This window comes from Manacus vitellinus, unplaced genomic scaffold (assembly GCF_001715985.3).
Source record: "Manacus vitellinus isolate BGI_N305 unplaced genomic scaffold, ASM171598v3 scaffold_36_pilon, whole genome shotgun sequence".
NCBI lineage: Eukaryota > Metazoa > Chordata > Aves > Passeriformes > Pipridae > Manacus > Manacus vitellinus.
The window spans coordinates 3,540,137-3,566,247 of record NW_021940508.1 but is presented as its reverse complement, the minus strand read 5'-3'; the positions used below and the strand labels follow the sequence as shown (position 1 = coordinate 3,566,247).

At 37.5% G+C, this 26,111-nt stretch overlaps 1 protein-coding gene across 1 annotated transcript; it reads right to left on the bottom strand.

The window, feature by feature from the left end:
- Positions 1 to 1,657: 1,657 nt before the first annotated feature.
- PAIP1 (poly(A) binding protein interacting protein 1) lies at positions 1,658 to 22,872 on the bottom strand. The gene is given in 12 exon segments (XM_008932074.3): positions 1,658 to 3,051; positions 5,109 to 5,202; positions 5,777 to 5,831; positions 5,953 to 6,070; positions 7,486 to 7,592; positions 9,719 to 9,844; positions 11,454 to 11,565; positions 13,774 to 13,886; positions 15,709 to 15,897; positions 21,068 to 21,249; positions 22,646 to 22,802; positions 22,804 to 22,872. Coding segments are annotated over 12 exon segments (1,416 nt in total). The 3' UTR covers positions 1,658 to 2,957.
- Between the last annotated feature and the right edge of the window lie 3,239 nt (positions 22,873 to 26,111).

The following is a 26,111-nucleotide window of genomic DNA, read 5'->3' as shown; positions in this document are numbered from 1 at the left end:
GATTACTGTATTGAAAAAAAAAATCCCAGCTCTGCACAATTTGTGATACCTGTGATACCTGACATAGTTTTGCTTCTTTCTGTAGTGCTACAGCTAACCTAAAACCCAACAGTCAAAACTGAGTGACCATTTGTTTAACTAAAAAAAAAAAAAAGGGCCAGTACCAAGACCTTTTTTGTAGGAAACTACCGAGAGTAAGTGGACTTCATTTCTGAATATGAAAATCACTCAACAGCAAAGCATATGCAAAACAGCAACTCTGGCAGCCCAGTTTGAAATTAAACAAAGTGTGATTTTTAAATACTAAACATTTCTGTTAAATCACAATTAGATTTTTCAGAGTGGGAAATACTGTGCACACTTTTACTGATCCGTGAAGCTTGGTTCTCCTGTTCAAATTTGAATGTGAAGCCTGTTTCTTTTCAGAACCATTGCTAAAGAAGCTTGCTTCACATCTCCCCCAAAGTTTGCCCTCCGTGTTTCTGTGCCTTCGCTGGTTTATCATTACGCCATAACGCAAATCCATCTTTTTAAATGGTTATATATTTGCAAGGCATTTTTCAGAAACCTGTAGATGAAAAACATATATGCAGCACTTGAAATGTGTAAATGCTAAAATCAGGTGAAATAATCTTTAAGACTCATTTTTATCATACCCAGAACAATGGGCAATTAAAAGTGGGCAGACAAGCAGAAAAGGGTGATTCTGACAATCAGAAACCTGCTGCTTTGTTTTGCTCTCCTCACATCTCATTCCACTGTCACTAATTTGTATAAAAGTTCTGTGAGATCTAAGACAAGTAAGAAAGACTTAAGTATTTAACAAAAAGATTATGGTGTGTTCCTTATGCAGTAGGACAGAGTTATAACTAATTTTCCCCTACTGCAGTAATGGCTTAAAGCTCTTACCAAGCTTCACAGGTACAGAGACAGCAAACTTCTCCACTACTTCGAACAAAAGTCTCACTTCATGATTTTCCAGTATTTCTGGTGGATGGAAAAGCTTATGTTGCAAACTTGACCTGAGTGGCTTCATATATACAATTCCTAGTTCTCAACATTTTAATAATACAGGTTGATTTGGCACACTTCTTATCTACATGCAAGATGAACTGTCTCCACAAGCTGACAGAGTACATCTGGAACCTGAGAGCTACTTTACAGAAAAAGAAGACTCATCACAACAGATGCAAAACAAATATGAAAAGTGGAGTCCCTCTAAGTCACTATTACTTAACTGTAAAGCATGTATGGGACTTTTAAAAGGCCCAAATTGCTTGGGACTTTTAGTTTTGAGTAAATATGTTTTCCAGAAGACATCTGCTTATAAGGTCAGCAGAAAGTCTGACCTATATTTGGATTACAAATTTTGTATGAAAATTATGCTCAATGAGCAAACGCATGTGTGAAAATCAGCTAATTTTCACATTTATAGTTTCTGGATTTCAGACTTTGAAACGCTAATACAGTCCTTAAGACCATACTGCCTTTTGATACATTTTATTTTTCCAGTGAGTATTAAAAGATTATTAAGAGTCTCTGCCACTGTGTACTTTGAAGAAAAAAAAGGAGTGTTGGGCAAAGGATCTATAGAAGGAGGTCAAAATTAATTTTTGTTTTAAAGCAAAAGGATAAAGTAGTGAAATTATACCAAAGGAAACAAAGCTAGTTAAATTTTATTTTCCAAAACTCCAACCTAAATAAGTATGTTAAATAACCATCCAAAAAACAGTGCTCACTGTATTAGCAGATGCACAACTTATTTAATCAAACAAATAACAGTGAAATATTATCAGAATTATTTACATGCATATTTACAATGTGTGTTCTTTATGGTAGGTAACTTCTGGGAATATTTGCATCTGTTCTTGGTAAGTTTTTCTATTCAGTCTAACTAGTATAGGTAACAGGAAACAAAGTGAGTTTGGCAATAAAACCAGTGGAGCATCCTAGGAAAACTAACATGATTATATGGAGTCCAAAAAAGAGCAGTTGGCTTCAGAATGTTAACATTTATGAAATAAATGAATTTACTCCAATTACAAAATTAAATCAAACTACATAAAATTAGAAGAATAAAGGAAGTTACAAGCGTTGTCAGAAGGTTAGACATGTTAGATACATCACTGAAAACAAAATAAGAAGAGAAAAGAGCACTGCATGTACGCTCGAGAAGCATGGATTCAAACATAACCACATTATTGTAGTCTCGAAGAACACAACAAATTACAGCATAGTTTTTGCTTGTAAATTTGACAATGAGCTTATCTGAACCAAAGATCTTGAAAGCACCTCACTTCCAAAATACTGCTTGCTTTTTCACATATCAACATATAACATTTATTCCAGGGGGAAAAAAAAAAGTCCAGACCTCACCCATACATGTTTTAGAAGAGTAATAAAACAGAAATAAACAAAACAAAAATCCATACACAAAACAAAACTCTCACAAACCACTTCTCATGATTGTGATCTACAAAAAAAATTAATTTTTTCCTTATTTCAATCACACTCTTGTTGGGGGGAAGGGAAGGAATCAAATACAACATATACGGTATATGGTAAATAGAATGAGTATATCCCCAATATATACTAAAGCAAACAAGCAAGCAAATTCAGATCATTATTCTTTCCCTTTCTCCCTCAAGGGAAATTTTATGGGACAAATCCCCATTAAACTTTAATTTCAATTATAACTTCTAAATAATTTTTATTGCAGCCAAAACATTGTTCAAAAAACATTATTCATAAAATAAACTATGATATATACACAACATTTTAAGTTACAGGGCATAAGTTTACAATTTTTGGCAGATTCTGTTAAACAAAATGGAAATTGTATAACTTTAGTACTTGAAGAAACTAAAGTTCCTCATTTTGGTACAAATATTTTGTGTCCCCCTGTACTCTAACTATACCTAAACAGGTTTAATAAACTAACATTAATATGTAACATCTCACTGTTTTCTCTCATGTTCTGATTCTAGACAGAATTTTTCATATGCTTCTTCAATTTCTGGATCCATCTCATCATCAATCTCGTCAAAATACCTAAAGAAAAAAAAAATCACCAAAGGTGTTAAGTTTACATACAGATTTTGAAAATCATTTGTGTAGATGTCAAGAATAAAACAAAGCTTTATAAATGACAGTATTTATGAGATTATTTTTAAAGGGGGATGAAGAAGAAAAAATAATGGGTACTAGGAAAACAAATAAACAGAAACCTCAAAAGCAGCATAGATGTGTACAAATACCTACAGTGTTTGTCACCTTTTTAGATCTTCTGCTGCCCAGTTTAAAAGACAGAATTAGTTCCCAATATGACAGAAAACACAATCATGCAATCCAAACTTCCCATAATTTACTAATGCATCTATACTGATATATTAACAAAAAACATAATTACCAACACATTAGCTACCAACATGCTAGCTCAAGGAATATGTTCATATAGAAACCCTGTGCTCCCGTTTGTTCATATTTAAAAGGAGGCTCCCTACTGCACCTGCGTTATACTACCTTGTATTACAGGGTAGCTGGACTTTCAGAAAAGATCAGTCTTATTTAGGTCAAAGGAAAGACTGGATCCCATTAATTATGTAAGTATTGCACACAATGGAGACTACTACAGCATTTCAAAATAAAGCCAGGGAGTGATGGGCATCACTTCAGCTTTCTTTCCCCCCACAGTATACTGGGAAGTAACTTGTGTGTTCCCGGTTTTCTCTATATCTAATGTCCTAACCATAGACTAGGACAATAGAGTTGTAGCTTGAACATGATAGTGTATGTAATTCTAAACAGCCTTAAAAAATTGAGTCAGCAGCTACTGACTCTCCAGAAGTGCGCATTAATTTCAGGTGCTCAGTTTACTACTTTCTGTCTCTCAGTTCTAAACAATGGAATCGGCATGTCTGATCTGCACAGAGGCCATAAATGTGTTTCACAGAAAACCTCAGCAAGCCATAGAAAATGTGTATGAAAAGGTTTTTTACTCCAGCCTGTGCACTGAAAAAACAATCTACATATTTATTTGTTCCTTTTTTCTTGCAGAAGCGTAGGCTGCAGAAGGCAGAACCCTCACACAGAACCCTCCTCCCTGATGTCAGTCATGAGAAATAGCTGACAGAGAATCAGCAGACATTTGTCTAAGCTTTTCTTAAGCCTTCAACAAAGAAGGTTACAGTCACCTTGCTTTAAAGTTGACTCAGAGTCACTCTTTGGATTTGCTGTGTTTTTAACTGCTGTCTGCTCCAATTTGCATTTATTCTTCTAAGCACAGAGGTTCACATGGGTCTTTTTTTGATACCTCTGTATGAGCTTGTTGATTTCTGATGACATCTCTTATTTATCTTCTGAAGTTGCCACTCCCCACAGTTAGGCACAATCTAAAAGTTTTCTAATTTACTAACACAAATATCAATCCAGGCTTGCACTCTTACCACACATAAACACAATACAGAACATGTTCTTGGGTGTCAAATCATGATCTGTAAGTCCTTCTCTGTGTGTCCAAAGCTCAGAACAACTTAGTTTAGACCATATTCTTTTAGTTATTTTACATATTTCTTTCTTATAAACTGACACCACAAAAGTCAGACTACATTTTCACCTATTGCTTCCCCCTTTGCTTTCCTTGCTCTACAGGAATACTGAAAAGCCCTTTAATTCAGCACTGCTTGTGCTGAGGAGAGAAATTTAAATTCCTTCCTTTGAAAGACTGAAAATTCAGTAATTATCTCTAGCTGAGATGTTTATGTACATCAGTCAAATGAATTTAGGTTGCCTCACAACAAACACTTCAAGGCTTGGTGCTCCATTTTGATTGCAAATTTTTTTAAAATGCAGAAGTTTGTTTGTATATGTGCATTAACATTTGAAATGTAACTATCCTACTCAATTGGATAAATATGAAATTGGTTTCAAACTTGTGTGATTACAATCCAATTTACACCCAAACAAACACATCCACTGTAGAACTAAGTAACAATTATCTTATTTAATTTCACTTTTGTCAAGATTGGAATCCTAATTCTGCAGTATCACAGAATTGCAGTAAAAATAACTATTATTAAAAAAATATATTCCTAAAAAAGAAAACATACATATCCCCAGGTCCTAATAGATCTGCTCCATTTTCTTCATAATATGGAAACAAATCCTCTCTTTCAAGCAGCTCTTGGTATTCTTCTTGATAATCTGGTGAAGTAAAAATAAGATTGAGTAATATACATCTATAAACTTTGAAAATAGGTTAATGATACCATGAATGTCATGAAACATATTAACAGGAAAACCTCCCCCTACAGTGTTTTCTCAGAACATGATTTGACCTCTAAGACTGATGCCTAACTTCCCACAGAACTGTAAAGGTAGTGACAGATGTCTTTACATCAAATGATGCCGTGCCACATTGTGCTCAGATTACAGATAACAAAGAAACGAAGGAAGAAAATCCCTTTTGCCACAAACAATGGATAAACAGAAGAAGATTTGAATATTTCTGGCTTCCTGGAGAGACTGAGTGCTGAGGACTATTGCACAAATTCTTCTGAACTATATGAACTCAAATGTACATTCTCCCTTTCAAACATCTTACCTTCTTTTAATGCAGAATAAAGCATGTGTTCCACAAAACCAGGAATTCAGACAGATTTTAGTCTTGTAAGTTGTCTAAGTTTCAGATGTTTGAAGAACTTCAGCAAGCCATAAACTTAACTACAACTTTTTGAAAATGATTGAGAAGGCAGGTAAAACTAAACTTGTGACATACCTGGGTCTGCTGCAGTGAAAGGAACACCATCAGATGTGTAAAATGTTGGCTCATTCTAAGAATAAAGTCAAACAGAAAGTTATACCTATTCAGAGACAGCTGTTTGTAGTTTTGAGTAATGTGACTATTTATGAATCAAATTAATTTAAGAAACTGAAATGGCCATGTATTCTTACCATAAAATAGTTGGGGTCATTTTCAGGGGTAGCTTCTGTATGTGAAGTTGTTCCATGAACTCTACCCCAGTTACTAGATCGCAGTTCTACTAGTTTCAGAAGCTTATGTTTTACATCTCTGAAATAAAGAAAACCACTACAAAAGTTACAATGTTTTGTGCCAAGCAAGTAATTGGGCTTCTCTTACTGTGCAATACAAGATAGTTAAATCACTCCAAAAAATGTTCTAGAAAGGACAAAATTTTAAGTTAAATTCTTCACCTGCAAGTATAGATGCTTTATGTGTCAATTATGAGATCCTCACCCTCTCCACTTTCTCTGCTGTTAAGTAAGGAGCTTATATGAAAAAGGAAATTGTTATAGTTTTTATTGGGATATCGCACCTTGCAGCACAAGCTGAGGAACAAATGCTTTTCTGATAAAAGGAAAATACTGGTAGTAACAGGGGGATGATCTTCAAATTTTACTTTAACCATTTATTCTATGCTCCCAACTTTAGCCCTCCTCATTGTACTGAAATGTTGTAGTTAACAGTGAGAAATAATGTCCCCAGTATGTTAGATACCTACACCCATTTCATCCCTAAAATAAGAGAAATTGCCTTCTTTTAAGCACGTCTATGGAGAAGAGTCTCATTAAGGAATACATAAATAAATAAATTTTTTTTTTGTTTTCTCAATTCAAATGAGTTCGTTGTTCTGTGTCTTTGAAATCTCAGCTTGTGCCATCAATTTTGATTCCTGAAAGCAAAATTTTTCTCATCCTCCTTGGGGGCAGCTCAATTACAACCCACAGATGATATGAGCTACCTCTTGGCCTCCTCTCCATATGGCAAGAGATCAGTGTCTGAACCTACTACAGGTTTTTAGTGAGTTTCAAGAAGTTGAGGATGAAGCACAGCAGAATCAGACAACCCCATGCACACAGTTGATTAGTCAGCCACTAGTACATTACTAATACGTTAGTCAACCACTCACTTTTTTCTAGACCACAGTAAAGACATCTGGCAAAAAGGTGTGTTATCCAGAAGAAAAAGAAAAACAAAACAAAACCACAAAGCATATTTCATTTTGCCTCTACATGTATAGTGGTTTGTAGGTATTTGATACTGCTACATATTTAATACTGTTTGTATATATTTAATGCTGTTAAATTCAGATTTAAAAGTATGAACTATGAGATATGGCCACTATTGTCTCTTTGTATATACTTGCATTTAGACCCTAAAGCACTTATGGAAGATTTCAAGACCTAAAAGGTTAAAAAAAATAAAAATAGAGTGGAATATGCACCTCTGTTAAAAGAAAAAAAAAAAAAATCAAAAAACCCTTCACAAAACAAAATAAAAAATCCACACACCTCTTCAACTGAAAAATACCTTCTCTTTTTTTACATGGGAAATGACCTAAACATCATGTTATTTTTAGTAAATAAAAGTAAAGATAATTTTTTGGACCTGTTATTATTCTTGAAGATTTTCAAGTTGTTCTGTTCAATATAAACAAAACACTGCACATAAGTTTATCTTCTCACCTGCTACAGCTTGCATCCAACACAACATTTTCAATTCTCTGAATCACTTCCTCCATATCACTCTTTCCTTTTTCTTTCCAGGCATCTTCTAAAACTGAGCCTGTCAACTAAAGACAAGGGATTAGTATTTCTTTTTAAAGAAAATCAGAAAACCTTAATAAACTGGCAACTTAAGAGATTCTGTAACAATTCACGACGCTTAGATGCATTAGGTGACTATGTGAGGGCTGAAGCTCCCCATTGCCTACATCTCTTTGTTAAACAGATTAATAGATCTCATAATAGCTTATTTTAAACTACAGACAGCATAGTAACTCTATGTCCAGTAGAGGTATATGTTACCTAGAAGTTCACAACCACTTTTTTCAGTCTTGAAATATGACTTTGAAACAACTCTGCAGTGACAGCAGTCAGATCTTACTTGATTTAAGTACATACTGTGACAAAGGAAACTTTATTTTTGCAGCTGATGCCACCAGCTTACATGAGAACAAATAGTTTATTAATAAACTGTAGAAACACTGCAGTCAACTTGGGTAGCATCACAGAGAATTTCATCTGGGTATATATAGAGGAGACCAGAATTATCTGATCAAGCCACCCCAAACTTTAATACATAAAGTCTGTGAGGCTAAAGCTGTTGCTGAGAAAGCTTTAGCAGCAGTCTAAAGCATAGAACTGCTGTGGATGAAGGCCTTTTACTACAAGAATAGGTACTTCATTGAGTATTTTAGTATTTATAACTTCAAGAGTTAAATAAGAAAAAAACTGGTTTGCCACTATGACCAAAGTTAATAGTAATCCCTGATCTTCTCACCATAAATATTACATGATAGAAAATGCTTGAAATGGCACCTGATGATACAAAGGGATAAAATCCTAAGATAAATGCAAGATACATTGGTCAGCATTTGTTTGGTATTCACACTATTCTACTGTTGTCCTACCTTGATCCTAGATAATTAGGTAATAGCATCAAGATGATTCATTAAAAATAAACATTATACAGCAAAAAGGTGAAAAACTGTATCACTGTATTAAAATGAGAAGATAAGACCATTGTTGCTTTAGTAGTAAAACCAAGGTTTTATGAGATAGCCAAGTCTAGCTACCTGTGAACTCAACATTTGTAGACACTGTAAGACACCAGAAAATATGCGCATTAAAAAAGAGTCTCTTTGTTCTGTAACACCTTTTAAATACTGTAGTGTGTCAAAATGATCTAGATCACTCTTGGTTTTTTTCAGAATGAATGCTGTCAAGCCAAATCTCCACCTTCATTGGAAAATGACTGAAAAACAGCACTGCATTTGTGTACTGTGTGTGGCCTTGCCCTCAGGGAAGCACTGTCCACGTAATGACTGACCACAGAAGCGAATGTGCTCATTGAGCACAACCTCACACTTGCTATGAAGCAACCTGCTTAAACATCCAAACATCAAATGAAGGTTTTAAACTGAAAATATCTCTCTTCCTTACTTTCTATTTACCATATCAAAAAGAAGCTGTCAGAATTGAAATTCAAGCCAGAAGAGGCTGAGAAACAGTGGAGAATGAGGAAGGGTAAAGAATGAGGAGAAACAAACAAGTCAACCAAAAATCTTCAGAAAAAAATGTCTAGCACCCAACTTTCATTCCTAAAATAAACTGTGTTTTCCCAACTATGAGTATAACAATACCAGTGATGATAACAGTTTCTCCCTGCATAGAGGGTAACATTTTTTAAAAAAAAAAAAGTAAAACTTACAAGCAAAGAGGTTTGTTTTCATCATGAAAGACAAATATATATATTTCTATAACAGTAATGACACAGACAAAACAGAATAAAATAACAGATATCAAGAATCTTTTGCAAAAAAGTGGTGGACCCTAATTGCCCAGTGTCCTTCAGAACATACAACACACCCAAGATTCCACAATTCATCCAAGCTGGTTACAGTTTTTTCCCACACCGGAAGCAGCAAAATAAGACCTGGAGGGACTGTTTACTCCTTTGAACCTTAGCTTCAGTTTTATTTCTCTTGTTCATACACAAATGGTCTTGAATTCATTTTTAGAGCACCATTTTCTTACTGGTTCAATTTTGTAATGGTATTAAGGAAAACAAATAAAAGTAGCTTGCTCTGCTAATGACGTAATGCATAAAACCCTGTAAATATTTCCTCATTTGCAGTTTACCCTGCTGTTCCCAAAGCTAGGAAGGTTAAAAACCATGATTATAGTACTGTCTCACCTTCAGGAGTTTCACTGCACATATCAAATTACTGTCCACAGGATTAGAGAAGAGTGCATTTAGTAATTCCCGAAGGCCTTCTTGAAGAATTTCTGCTCGTGTTACCTGTCCCCTTGTTCCTTTAATCTGAAAAATATATATTAAAAAAAAAAACCCACATTTAAAAGACTTGAGTTTTAGAAATTAGTCTAGGCACATTTTCTCTTTTGAATGCTGTGTGGTTTGTTTTGCAATCAACATAGTTGATATCCACAGTGGGAAGAACGTGCTAAATACTGCAACCATTTTAGAATGCAGATTTTCACAGAATCATAGAATGGTTTGGGTTAGAAGGGACCTTTAAAGGTCATCTAGATCATCCTCGACCTGCTGGCCACACTTCTTTTGATGCAGCCCAGGATGTAATTGGCTTTCGGTGCTGCAAGTGCACATTGCTGGGTCACGTTGAGCTCCTTGTCCACCAACACCCAAGTCCTTCTTGGCAGGGCTGCTCTTGACTAACTGACAGCCTGACCCAGCTGCAGGACCTTGCACTTGGCCTTGTTCACACAGGCCTACCTCTCGAGCCTGTCTTGGTGCCTCTGGATGGCATCCCTTCTCTCCAGCACGTTGAGTGCACCACATAGCCTGGTGTCATCACTGAACTTACCTTAAGCACTATCCTTACAATTCTGAAATAACAATGCATGTCTAGCATTTGTTTCTCTGCTAACAAATTGCTAAGAAAAGCTACCAAATGCCTCCCCAATGGTCCACCAAATATCAAATTCTCAGAACTCCATGCTCTTTTCCACACTACATTATGTATTTTTTACAGCTGTGGTGGCTTACTTCCAGAAGGTATTCTTTATGTATTTAAAAAATTACAGAAAATGGTTTAAAGATAAATAGTATACTCCACAGAGTATGGTAAATTCCACAAGTGGACAACTCCCTCTCCTTCAAACTCTTTGCACATCTTTCTTTTTTCCTTCTAGCAAGTGAAAAGTAGATTTCAAGGACCACTTATGAACAGAAATTGAAGAGTCAGAGAATGATTTTCCTCATGGCAGCAGAACATTTTTATAGTGTCTGCTTAAATCAAACCATTGAAATAATCAAGTCAAAAGTATATTTTTAAGTACACTACAGCACTTAGTGAATACACAGTCGTAAAAGAAAATTCTGTAGACTTTTTTGTACATATCACAAATACAGAAAACCAATACAAGATTTCATGCTTCATGCATAAGCCACGGAGTCAACCATCAGAAGAGACATCTATCTTTAAAGGTCTCCATTTTTAATTCGTCATTTTGAGGATTTCCACATCATTCTCAAGGGTTTCTTAACACCTCCTATTAATGTCTTAATACTGAATTACATGGGTTATTGATCCTGATCTGCTTCTGCTAGGCTGTAACATTTCACGTGTTGGTTAAGTATAGTCATATGGGGGTTTTGCCAGTAAAAGAAAAAGTTTAATGTCAAAAGCTTAATTTCAGAGGTGTTTTATGGTCAGTTCTTTCTATGGATTCTTACACTTTAATTTCTATACACTTCTCTTCTAATGATTTTTTTTTGATTGTTGTATGTTTCTTGGACAAACGCATTATAATGAAACTGTTCTAAAGTTCTTTTACTTTACTCCCCTCTGCCTTTAAAAAAACACCTCAAAGTATTTCAGTTCAGTGTTTACCTAAAAACAAAACAAAAAAATAACAAAGAACCAATTGACATACAATTTTCTTCTTACCTCTAAGTTAAGGTAAAGTTCAGCTAAGAACAGCACAAAGGAATGAAATTGTTTTTTAGTAGCCTCATCACCTTTGGTAGCTTCATTTCTGTTTTCATACTCTGTTCGACACCTGTAAATATTAAAACAAAATCATATTATCTATAACCATTCTAACATATGTAACATGATACTCATTTAAGGGAATGATGAGAACTTATGACCTGCATGGAAACTGTTACATGCTGAATGCTGGGGAGTGTGATGTGTGAGGGATATGAGGCCTTCACAAAGTAACAGCGGATTTTCATCCCTTTAGACAATACATATGATTACGTGTTTAAGCAGTAAGATATCTGACGCAGCAAAATGAAACAGAGCAATTTACAACATGTAGAAATGAAGACAGTTAAATAATTTATATATTAGAATATCGTTTGAGAATGTGTAACGCTAACACAGGCAGTCAAATGTCCACAGAAATAGACATGTTCCCCCCTTCAGGACGCTGCCCATGTTGTCTTAGATGCCTTTACACTTATTTAATAAATTCTTTATCTCGCCATTTTAAATGACAGTGATACACAATTCAGGACACTGAGCTGAGTGGTGCAAGTGATATTCCAGAGGGAAGGGATGGCACACAGTGGGATCTTGACAGGTTTGAGAGGTGGTCTGGGCAACTCATGAAGTTCAACAAGGCCAGGTGTAAGGTTCTGCATGTGGGTCAGGGCAATTCCAAGCACAAGTACAGACTGGGCAAAGAAGTGGTTGAGAACAGCCCTGCGGAGGACTTGGGGGTGTTGGTTGATGAGAAGTTCAACATGACAGTAACACTTGCGGCACAGAAAGCCAACCATGTCCTGGGCTGCATCCAAAGCAGTGTGGCCACCTGGACAGGAGATTCTACTCTCCTCTCATGAGACCCCAACTGGAGCCCTGCATTTAGCTCTGGGGTCACCAACATACGGACACAGACACGTTGAGAAAGTCCAGATGAGAGCCACTAAGTTGATCACAGGGCCCGAGCACCCTTCCTACGAAGACAGGCTGAGAGATTTGGGATTGTTCAGCCTAGAGAAGAGAAGGCTTTGGTGACACCTTATAGCACCTTCCAGTACCTACAAGGAGCCTGTAAGAAAGCTGGAGATTGACTTTTCACAAAGGCATGTAGTGATAGGACAAGAGGGAATGGCTTCAAACTTAAAGAGGGCAGGTTTAGATTAGATACTAGGAAGAAATTCTTCACTGTGAGGGTGGTGAGGCACTGAAACAGGTTGCCCGGAGAAGCTGTGGATGTCCCATCCCTGGAAACTGCTCAGGGCCAGGTGGAGTAGGGCTTTGAGCATCCTTGTGGGAGATTCCCTGCCCACAGGAGGGGTGTTGGAACTAGATGATCTTTAAGGTCCCTTCCAACCCAAACCATTCTATCATTCTATAATTTAAATATAAATACACAGGATTCAGACAATATGGCAATGAAGTAATTTTTCTAGTATTCAGCAACTGTGCCAAAACTATACAAGTTTACATGGCAGTCCAAAAACAAACTTAAAAAATAATTGAGATAAAAGGAAGGCCAGACAAATTCTAATGTATTCTCAATGATTGTGTAATGGATTCAAAAATAGCGGAGAAAGTGAGAAATCTAAAGAGCTGAAATTTCAGGTAGAAACTTTGCTGAGAAACAGAAGAGGATCTCTCTATGGTCACATTGTAGGGTTGTTTATCTGCACACACCCTCTCTTCTCTCAATTTCAACCATATTAGCAACAAAAACCTAAGCAACTTTGAATTCATGGCTTCAGTGTGCTAAAATGAATGTTATCTACTGGGTTTGCTTCAAAACTCAGGAACCAGGAAATCCAACATACACAGGGATTTCCTTTCATTTCCAAGTAACACACAGAGTTAAAAAACCTAAAAGCATTAATTTTGAAAGCAATGAAACAAGGGGAAAATGAGTATTTTCAGCCTCTGTATGTCCTGGTTTTAGCTGCTGCTTTGCAGTGTTTACACTACATCAAAGACTTTTCTGCTTCTCATCCTACCCCACCAGTGAGGAGGCCGGGGTGGCACAAGAAGTTGAAAGCAGACAGTCAGGAGAACTGACCTCAAGTGACCACAGGGATGTTCCATTCCATGTGGCTTCATGCTCAGCATATAAACTTGGGATAAAGCTGGCTGGGGTCTGCTGTTCAGGAACTGGTTGGGGATGGGTGGGTGGAGTGGGTGGTGAGCAACTGCATGGTGCTTCATTTGTTTTGTGTATACTAATTCTTTACAAAACAGAAAGACATGTAAGAGAGTAACAGGCTTCAAGTGACCTGCTGATACTGACCTTTGAAGTAACAACTGTCGGAAGTTCCCACTTTGTGGACTAATGGTTAGATGGTGAGATAGATAGTTACACAACCGTGCTCCCATGTAGGAAAAATTTGGGACAGATGTGGCCTTCCGAAATAAAAATGGAAAAAATAAATTATTCATAAAACTAATGATTAAGCTATCAGGAAATACCTTTAAAAGCTTTTTTGAAATCTGTGCTTAGTTACAGTTGATTAGACAACTGAAGAGCAGAAGAGTAATGATTAACAATTACTATTTGCCATGTTCATTTTTGTGTCTCATCAACACTTCACTATATGCATTTCAGCACTTCAAGGTTCATTTTACTGTGATTTTGTGACTCTAAGAAAACAATCACCATTATGCCATATATCTTCAACTCTACTTCTGCATTGTGACCTACAGCCAAAAAGCGTCTGAAGGTCACTTACAAACTCTTATACAAAAAAATCAACACTGGACATTAAAACACTTTTTCAAAGACACATACTTTCTCAAGGAGCAATGTAAACCTGCTTAGTTGGGTTAAATTAACATCACTAAAGCAGACACATATAAACTTCAGCAATTTTAACTGTGTTGTGCTAAGCCAGGAAACAAGTATCTGGGCTTCTGCTCAAGGCAGAATAATAATAAGTATAGTTGACTTATGCTTAAACACTATCCTATCCTGACATACAACAAATCTAAAATTACATACTTTGGGATAGTAGCACAGTTTTTTTGCACTAAGTTGTATTTTTCACATAATTTCAGACTGGTAACACTGGACTTCTCAGCTGAGGAAGACACGGTAAACCCCTAATGCTGGACTTGTTTTTAAGTTACATTAGATGAGAGTCAATGTATTTAAAATACAAGAAGTTAAAAATAGCATAAATTCCTCTTTTTTTCCTCAGTGAACTTATATGGAATATTTTCATCCTTTTATAACTATCCTCCATGGGTTCAAATAAAGGATGGGAATGAAGTAATTTTTCTACTGTTCAGCAACTGGTGATCTTAATGTCTAACTAAAGTGTCTTCAATTAAATGTGCATTAATTTTGTATAATAATGAGAAACTTGAAACTCTACAGTTCTGTACAATGACCAACCAGTCATTCCACTTTTACATACTCCAGATTAAAATATTCTGCAGGTATCTGCTCTTGAATAAAAGAGCATTCAAGGTAGAACTTGAAAGCAACAAACCCATGAAAGGGTGAGACACCCAATGTAATAAATAGCAAGCAGAAGCGTGGCTTCATTCTGTGCAGTGAGCCCAAAAGACAGCAACAGCAGCTCATTTGCTAAGCAACACCTATTAAGCTGTTCTTTCCAATGGCTCCCCCAATTAGTACAGAGTTCAGCTCAAGGTCTCTGTCCTCATTTCCATGGCCATCAATGGGACTGGACCTAGTTACTCTCAGATGAGCTTTCCTCTTCTCCAGTTATGCTGTTCTGAAATAGGTATATTCCAAATTAAAGCAAAAAGCCTGTCTATAAAGAACCATTTCCCAAGAGGTGATGTGTACAGTAGGTATTAACTTATTTTTTTTAAATAACATGGAATTAAGAAGATTTTAGGATTATGAAGAATTTTTTTTGCAGGATAGAATAAAAAGTCTGACATTGCTTAAGAGTTTCAAATATAACCTTCTTTAATTAAGCACCATAACTTCAACTGTAGTATTTTACCAAGATCTACAAATACATAAAAAAGGAAACAGCAAGCTGGGGAAGTGTATACAAGATAGGTAACCCACATTTGAGCTACCATTTCACCTTATTGAGCAAAATCTTTCCCTGTATGTTTCAGTCTGAGGGGGGGTGGGGGATCAAACCATTAAAATACAATGAGGTAACAAATAATACCGGCACACATTCTTGGACACTATGTAACAGAGGCATAATATCTCTGTTATAAGACAGAATACACAGACTACCTGCTGGTAGATGAGTTCAACAAGTTCTTGTAAAGCTTCATCTGTAGTGACCCAGCCATTCAGTGCCTCAGCAAAATGCTCTATTTCAGTTTCAAAACAACCTGGCTGCTCAGTGAGGTGATTTAGGAAGTCTTGTACATATTCTGCTAAAGTCAGATAGCCATCATATCTATCTTCAAAGGAAGAATCCTGTAGAAGTGAAAGAATATACCAACCTCTTAAGAAGAACCTTGAAAAATTCTGTCACACTTACTATCTCCAGAAGTAACCATACAGCCCCCAGTTTTGAGTCTCTGTATACTTGATTACACAGTTCGCTTCAACATTTTTACAGAGCACAGACCTCACCATATCACAAAGCTCTTGTAGTCTTATCATCTTAACTAGGTATTTTAGAGACATTAGGGTCTTCCAGCAAAACACATCAAAAGATGGATTAAACAGAAATCAGTTTCCCAAGTTGAGTGCAAGATTAATTAACAAAGTAAGTATCTGTTAAGGGTAGGACTACCAAACCGAGGCTCAACACCCATTCCTGATGTGCACACAAACTGTATTGTGGATACATGAACTGTAGAAGTAAAAAACTGAAAATCTGAAACAAAGTATTTTGGACTTAGTGTGTACAGTACTCCAAAAGAAGGGGGAGAAATTGAAGAAATACAATAAATACAGTGTTGTGTTTCCATGTAGAAAGTATAACCAGGAAAACTGATATTTTAAAGTCAGCATATTTGCAGCACTTGGCAATAGATGAAAGATTACAAGGCATGAAATGAAACTATTCAAATGGCATTGCATTCATTTGCAGGTCCTGAGGTTAAAAACCAGACAGTAAACACACCTGTTCCCTAAAGAAAGGAGGGGCTAGAACAATATCACTTCATCAATTGCTTATGCTCCCACCGATGGGACAGAGGAATGATGATTTTGTCCATTCAAAAATGAATGTATATAAGTATCCAATGTCAATACTGTTACAAATTATTATGATGTGATATATGAGGGGAATAGCAAAAAAAAGCAGCACAATTTGTGATGTCACTAGTAGTAACACAGTACAAATAATTCACTTTGTCACACTACACAAATGATTGTGAAAAGCATCTGATAGATTTCAGAAGTGTCAGATGAAGCCTGAAAAGGGACTGCTAAAAAACAACTTACAATTAGCAATTCAAGACATAAAAGTAAAAAAGAGTATCAGAATTCTCAACTGATCTACTATTTAAAAATGTTTAAAGTGTAGTATCTACTGCAATGAAAAAATGAGTTAAAATGATAAAAGATTCCTTCTTTACATAGTGTACGTAAAGCAACAAGGTTTATAAGTATATTCTCCCTCTTCCTTAATGAGGGGTTTTCATTTACTTTATCTTCAAAATGCCTCCATCTCTCGTCTACTGTAAAGCAACATGGATCTGTGAAAATTTTTATCTCAGTATGAACTGTGAAAGACAGATACACACTGCTGAAAATCAAGTACTGACATTAATTTCATGACTTGTGAAGAATGCGTGGGAAAAAAAGTAGACTTTCCAAAATTCCCCAGATACATGTCATAAGGTTATACAACTCTAAGCTAGTGAGGTGGGGGACACATTGATGTAACAACAGTAAAACTAGAAAGATTTCCTATGATGTTTAATCAAGTAGAAGTTATTTAATGCTGCCCATCAGAAATAGGAAAAAAAATATGGGTTTATGGAAATAATAGCAAACTGTTACTACCCACAAGGATAAAGCCTTCAACAACCTGATCTGAGCTTAGGATTGAAGCACAGGAGTTTTGGGAGGTCCTTTTCAACCTAAAGTATTCTATGATTCTAATTGCTTAGAGCTTATAAAACCAAAAAGTAAAGGCTAACAGGCATATGTGTGACTTGCTAAACACTCCATGTTGCTAAAGGAAATCAATTTTTACAAGGTAATTTCAGACAGCCCAGTAAGAGTTCTGTACAGTAAACTTAAAACTATTTTATTCCACAGCACTGTTACATTACTGTGCAACTATTGCAGCTTATTCATATAAAGCTGAACTAGCATCTCTGCAAACAACCTGTTTCAAAACTCTCCAGCCAGGCTTCAGCAATTGCAATTAGCTGTAGCTAATAAAAGAAGCTGCTCTTTCTGACAGTCTCGAGATTGTTATGAGATCCCCATCAGCAGAGAGGAAAGTGTCTTCCTCTTATACACACTTGGTAAGAATTCAGTCTTGGAGAATGAACGTAAGAGACTCCAGTACCATTTGGTGTACTGGTGTCCCCATATACTCCTACTTCCATTTTGTAATTAATAGGCTAAACACAGAGGCTAAACTCTGTGCCATGTTCATATATCTGTACTAATTATGTGACTCCAAAAGAAGCCTAGGTTTTAGTAATTATGCCAGGGAACTGAACAAATGGGAGAGAAAAATGAGTAATCCAAATATGATAATAAGGTTGTATATTGCTAAATTACTTACACTTCATACCTTAAAAACTAACTGAATTTAGCCCAGTGACTTCTAGACATAAACTACATGCATTTCTCATTGTCAGAGTTTAAGATTTAACATAAAGATAGCATCATACACTGTATCAACGCAAGACAAATACAGCAAATGGCTCCTGAATATTTTTAGTAGAAGTTGGCTAACAGAAACCTGCAAGATTGCATGTTCATTACAAATCTATGATTCCAAGCCACGGAAGTCAACCAGAAATTTTTCATTAATATCAGTAATTTCTCCATCAAGCCAGTGCTAATTGTTCTCCCTAATGTTTGAGAGCTATAGGATGGGATCCTGGATTATTCACAACAAAGGGGTCACCAATTAAAAGATTATAGGTTTGCTTCTCTTCTATTAAGTGTCACTTCACAAGTTTACAAATATAAGAATAGAAGACTAAATAGGTACTAAAACTCCTCTGATTTACATAAAGATAAAACAGAAAGTCTACAGAAAAGATTCATGAGCCAAATCTGCTCTTGGACTCAGTTTCTGTACATATGCTGCTTAGCATCTTCCTCTATCTAGTAAATTCACGTTTTCACTTAGGAACTTAGTAACTAATCATTGACTTGATTTCTCTTTGGACTTCTTCGGAACAAGCTTTTTTTCCCTTCAGATTATATGCACTTAACAAGTTTACAATAAAGTTATTGCAAATTCAAGTACTAAGACTGTTGCATATACAAAACAACCTATACATGCTGAATGAGGTTAAGTGGCATTCTTATGCTTGGCCTTCTTTTGGAAATTAATTGAAATAAAAAAAAAAAAAGGCAGGAGGGAAGGATTGTGGAATCCTAAAATAATAAAAGTCTCACTCCTCAAACTATTAAGTGAGAGTGTCATTATGCCGTTCTCTGGTCTACTGTAGACATCTACAATTTCTGATGGGTTGGACCCTGTGTGCAAACAGAAGTCTGTGAAGGCCTTTCTCCAAAGCCCTGGTAAAGTTCCTCAGAAAATTCTAGTAAGCATTGTATGCTGTACCCCTTAAACTATCTTCACAGCTAAAAGATAGTTTTGAGTAACAGAACTGACTGGAAATAACTGATCTAATAATCAAACGTTATATGGACACATATGGTAATTATAATAATGTACAATCAAATAATAAATCAGCACTATTTCTAAAACAATAAATGTTTAATAGCAAAACCACTGTATATTTTATATGAGAAATTCAAGCTTTCAGACATAAAAATTCCAGGGAACTTTATAAATGAAAGCTAAAAAGTACTAATTTTAATTCAGAGAGAGAGAAAAGTTTCTCAAAACTGTCTTGATTCAAATTTTAAAAACTCACGGTCAAAATCTGTGTAATAATAAAGTGTGCTAAAATTTCCTATTTTTACTGCAAGTGAGGCCGGTTTATGAAATTAATTCAGTCATTAAAGTAAAAAACACAATATTTTGTAACAGCAAAGGATGAAAGTCTGAAATAAAACTGTTTTATGCCTAGTATATTCTGAATAAAGTCCCTGCAACATACTTTAAAATAAGCATTCTAGGTTTTGCTAACATTTCAAGAGGTATTTTTATTAATAGATGAGTCACATTCATAGCTTATTCCCACAACATAGCAACCAGGAACTCCCCCGTGCTTGTGTGTTTTTGCAAAACAGCTGAAAAGCAACATTGTTGGCCTTGAAACTTTGCAATTTTAAGTGAGCACTATGTATACCATTCAAAAGGGCCTTTTTTTTTTGTCTTGAAACTAAAATACTTTTTTTAGAAACCATGTAACCTCTACTGGGGCAAAGTAGTTATTTTTCCCCTAGATTCACTGAACCATATTCACATTGGCATTTTGTTAACAGTTCTATATGGGCAGTAGGCTTGTATTATCCAAGAGAGTAATCATATTCAGTAAGCTGGTAAAGCTGGTAACATAAAGGTAACATCAATTTTACCGGTGAGTAAAAGATTTCAAAACACCAAACCTCCATATTTAGCATTCAAATAAAGTATTTTTATACAAGTTATTAAAAAATCTATTTGCTTCAGCATCGTTGTTTTTTTATCACTTGATTATATTTGTAAAAGTAATAGTTCCCACCTGTTTAGTTATAGTACCAGAGTTTGCCCGCTTGTGTAACAAAACGATATTCCGAGAATTCACACAGATCTTCCCTGGTGCAGAACTACTGAAGCAGCAACATGGAAGACAACGGAGTAGAAAATAAAAGTACCAACTTCTGTTACATGATGTATCTACAATATTGATCCGAGATCACCTTTAGTCTAGCTGGAAATGTACTTCCAATTAGGTGTGTGGGCAAGTAACTGCTAGTAATGAGTGTAACCCTATTTTTTTGTCCTTTGGTGATACAACAGCACTGAAGAAATTAAAAGACACATGATGATACACTGACTTAGGCAGTCATGACGAATCACACCTGTGGCACAGGAAATTCAGGAAAAGCAAAGCCTGTGCTCATAAAAGCTAAAGTTCAAGCTTTCCCCCGCACCTTCTTCAAAAGCCTGTGAACTCTGCATGAAAATGCAGCATAGCTTTTAATGAAAATGCAGCGTAGATGTCACTACAACAGAGACAGTCACCAAAAATCCAGCTTACTCTCATGCTAGATGTAACCAATGCTTGGTGTAACCAACAAGGAATGTGGTTACCTGCAGCAAGCCTTGGCAAAATATCGCACACTAAAGGCTCTCACGTACACCATAATATTTGCTCATTACCACTTAACATTCTGGCTGTGACTCTGGAGGTTATTGTGACAATTTTTGCAGTCTCTTCAGCAAACGCAAAATTCAAATTATCTGATATAAAAGATCTCAAGAAAACATTGTTAACTGGAATATAAGGAAATAGGCATATACTAAGGAAGATGTTAAAATACTCACTGTGAAATTCTGATTGAAATTCTGGTTGTACCCTGGTGGATAAAATTCAGGTGCTTTAACAGACAGCTTTGATGTTACCACAGAAGCCACAGCCAACTGAGGTTCAGTCATTTCTGGTCCAGAATCAAGAACTGAAGCTTTATCTTCTGATCCAGATGGAAATCCCGTCTTTTGCAGGTGTTCTGAAAAATTTTTGTTAACAACTTGTCTTAGAAATCACTAAACTAGTATGTATTCACACAGAGTAAACTCAGAATACATTTTTGCTTAAAATATAATTTTCCTGTAAATATACTTTCAAGTTTACTTTAAATACATAGTTTTTATTATTTTTCTTAAATACGGTAAAGTTTTCATTTGAGCACACTCTAGATGTCTTTCTATGCAATGGAAAATGAAGAGGACCAAAAAAAAAAGGGAGAAGAAAGAAAAAAAAAGAGCTCTTCTCTCCTGTGAAAACATGTTTTCTGGAAGAGCTAACCTAAGTAAATCTTCTTATGGTACGTTTGCTCATCCTGCGGTTTTTCATAGATTTCAAATACAAATTCAAGACTTTGGAAGGTTAATAAATGAAATAAATTTTCAGCAATTTATTTTTAACAATGCTCAGAGACACTTAGCTATCATTGTTCTCATACACTATTTGCCAAAACATCCAGCTTAAGGTGTTTTTAAAATGATATTTTCCAAACATATCATTAGAGATTAGCTCATAAGTTTATTGAAAACAGAACCTGATACCTTCCTGAAAAAGCTGACCAACAGACAGTGCTTTGTGTTACTGTTGGGTTGGGTTTATTTTTGTGCAAACCTTTAGGCTGGAATTCTTCAATAGGGGGAAGGCTGAGACCATCTGTGGTCAGATTAACAGATGGATAAAAAGCACACTCAGATGTGGGAGAACAGAGGAGGGGAAGGACAGAGAGTGTTGCAAGCAGCTGCACTACATCACACCTTTACCTGGGCCAGGTCCATAACCCAGTGTCCTGGTTTCAGCTGGGACAGAGTTAATTTTCTTCCTGGTAGCTGGTACAGTGCTATGTTTTGGATTCAGTATGAGACTAATCAGTCAACATGCTGATGTTCTGGGTATCGCTAAACAGTGCTTAATTTAAATCACGGACTTTCACTTTCCCATGCTCTGACAGCAAGAAGGTGCACAAAAAGCCAGGAGGCAGCATAGACCAGACAACTGACCTGGACTGGCCAAAGGGATAGTCCATTCCATAGAATTCGATATTCAGTGTATAAACTGTGGGGGGGTCGGCCAGGAGTTGCCACTGCTGGGGGATGGGCTGGGCATCGGTCAGCAGGTAGTGGGCGACTCTGCTGTGCACCACTTGTTTCTCTTCCGTTTCATTCCTCTCACCCCTCCCTAGTCAGCCAGGTGTCCCCCGGCTCCCCAGGGCTTCCCACGCCGACCCGGCCTCAGCGCGGTGCACGGCTCGGGCACTGAGGAACGGGACCACCCTCCCGCGGACAGGTGCCGGTGCCCCCGCGCCGCCCAACCCCCGTGCGGCGCCGCCAGGAGCCGGGCAGGTGCCCCAGGAAAAAGGAAGGGGGGGTGTTGGCCCGTACCTGCCATCCCGGTGCCCAGCGGCGCCGTCTTCGGAGGCCGCAATGGTTCCTTGCTGCGGGAAGAGGCCGCCGCTTGGAAATGCTGATGCTCCTTCGGCCGGCCCGAGCCGCGGGCAGCCGCTGCCCGGGGCAGGGCCCCGCCGCTGCCGTCTCTTTCCGGGCGCGCCCCCTCCCCGGGCCCGGGCCGCGGCTGGCACGGGGGCACCGCTTTCGAAACTCTCCGACATGCTGAGGGCCGGTGGCTCGGAGGCGCTCATGGGAAGGGAGGGAGCGGGCGGGGGCCCGCGGGGGCGGGCGAGCGGCGGGGCCGCCACGGGCCCGCCGGCCGCTCACTTTCGGTTTCGCGCCGCTGCCGCGCCTGACCTCCGACCCGCGGCAGCCTGGAAACGGTGTTTCCAAAGCCGCGATATTCTCGGGGATTGATCTCCCCACGGGGAAAGCGGGCGAGGTGGCTGTAACAGGGCCAAGGCTTCGGCTACAGCAGCGGGGCTGCAGCCACAGGTGCATCGCGCCACGCTGCGCACGCACAGCTGTTTCCAGCAGAATGGGGTGGGAAAGCTGCGGGTGAAATTCTAAATTTATCGCGACGAAGTTAAGCCTCCAACATGACCACATTATTGTATAGATAGGGCTACTTAATATAAATGTGTTTGCCCAGAACAATGTATTTTCATGTATAATTTATGTATGATGTGGTAACAAATGCTCTTCTGATTTAATTTCTAAAAAACCACCTTCCATGCCAACAGGAACAGACTGAAAAAGATGGTCCATGTAACGCAGCTTTCTAATATTACCGTATTAACTGTGAATGATCCAACTCACATGTGCACTTACAATTTAATTCTTCTATTTTTGTTCAATTTCAGTCCAGAGTCTTGCTCTACTTGTTCTGCAAACTCCATCTCACAATCTGCTTTCAAAATGAGGAGGGCAACTATGATCTGATGTGCCCCAAACACTCCTCAGCTGATCCTGCTGGCAGTGTTTGTGTTTTATCTCCCTGAACAGTCTGATCTTTGCTGACCTTGCCACCTGTTACTGCCAAAAAGTCAAAAGGTTGTGTGTTGTTGGGTCAAATTCTGTTCACCACTCATGAGAGAATGAAAAAATAGGCAAGTGTGTATGAAAGGTTTTTAAAAAAATCAGAACAGCATTGTCTTGTATTTTAAAAAAAAAATCCAGTTGGATTGTAAAATGGTGCCTTCAAGAGTCACGTTCCTACTGTGTTTACTATCACATGTTACCATTTTCAATTATCAAAAGGGGGAGGGGTAGGGTGTAACATATTTTTTACTTCTCCAAGGCATGAATTGGACTGATTTTTGGTGAGATAAAAAGGTGGCCAGACGTTAAAGGTGACACAAGTTAAAATTAATGAGGCTTATCGGAACACTGTTCCTAGGCAACCCCTTCTGAAAGTAAAGAATGGTAAAATAACATATCTTATACTCTGCAAAATGGAATGAGAGACAATGCAGGAGGTTCTGTCAGTCTTGTGTAAACAATTGTCACAACTAACTTAAGGAGTATTACCAATCTTTTAAATATCACAAATTAGTTACTAAAATATCTATATTACAAATATTCAGTGTCCTTGTGTTATTTCAGCTCTGGTTTTAAAGCCTATATTGTGACCTCTGTCCCCATCTGTAGACTTTACCTTACCAGGAGGTAAAAAAAGCTTGTATTAATGTGAAAAAGAAAGTTGAAATTCTGCATCATTATATACTGCAACCACTTTTCAACATGCCAATTTTTCAAGAAAGCAAATCTGACTCTTAAAGGTATATACCTATGAGGAATTAAATGCCTCAGGTTATCATTACTGAACCAGAAAACTTTTCACCTTTGGTCATAAATGTGAATTCTTTTCAGTTAGCAGATATTATTATCATAATTTAATGACTGGCAACTACTTACCACTTAGAGTGGAATGTGATCCCAAGTCCATATTTTTCTTACAGATGCACTGCTAAAGTTTGCATGAGAGCAGTTGTGTTTGATGGGGAATCCAATTTTTCCTCCCTAATTAGACATCTAAAACAAAATTAAGAAAAATAATCAGGCAGTTAATTTCAAAATTACAATATCTGAACACTGCCTACAATAGTATACCCCTTTAGACTGCCAAAACATTCTAAGCAGAGTATGGCCTGAGTAGCTGAAGTCCTGTCAATTACTACAAGCCTCTGAGACCAAACAGCAGAACACTGAGATCGCTAAGCTAGCAAAACATATCCTAAGCACTCAATGACTGGATTAAACCTTTCACCAAAGGCAGTTAGGAGCACTTCTAAGTATCCACTAGGAGTTACCCACTTTGTCCTAAGTGTCTTACCTATTAGTCTGAAACAGTTCAGAACCAATACTGCACACACCTTTGATGCCGAGTGTTGAGAAACCACACACTGCAACCTTGTCACTATTCAGAACCCAGGCATTTTTACATACTTGTGTTTGGTTTGTTTTTTTTTTTATGCTGATAACATATAATAATCAGAAAAAAAAAAGGAGAGGGCTAATTCTAGCTTTTAAAATGGAATTAATAACTGAATTATGCCGATCCCTATCATACTGATGAGGCTTTTATTGGGCTATGGGCCCAGTGGTTATTGAGCCCAAAACATAAAGCATGGGTACAACCCGTAAATGGCATCTTTCATACAAACTTATTTAAAAGCACTGCAGTGAACATGTAGTAGTAGAGTATCCTAGTAATATCCCTCAGAGACTCATGTTTTCAGTGCTTATCTTCACTTCTAGTCCCAACTCAACAGTTAGGAGCCTGGAAGCTGTGTGACATCTCCAGCAATGTGTATTTTGCATGAGCAGTGACACAGACTTAAATAAAAAAAAAAAGAAAAAAGAAAAAAGAAAAAACCACGCTTAACTGATGCCTGGAAACCACAGATTGTGTGAAGTAAGATAACATATGCAGGATCATATGAAGTTAGACAACATATACAGGTATGCAGGCAATGGGCAGCCTGGGTAGTTGTCCTCTGGAATTGTCTCTCCAACCACGTGCTCTCTTCATCCAGCCATGCATTATTTGCACAGCTACAGAATCACAGAATAAATTTACAGGTTGGAAAAGACCTCTGGGATCATCGAGTCCAACCTATAATCGAACAGAACATCACCATGCCAACGAGACCATGGCATGAGTGCCACGTCCAGTCTTTCCTTAAACACCTCCAGGGACTGTGACTGCACCACCTCCCTGGACAGCTCATTCCAGTGTCTAACCACTCCTTCTGTGAAGAAATTCCTCCCGATGTCCAAAGCTCCTCATTTGCTCTTACCCTCCCTTACCGCATCTACCACCTCAAGTACAACACTTCGCTGCTTTATCACGCATTTTTAAGAAGTAACAATAATGGAGGGGGCACCACCTACGTGCTGTGGCGTTAGTCCCACGTCCAGCACGCGTCTCTTCGCCAGCCTCGACCTTCCCCTCCTG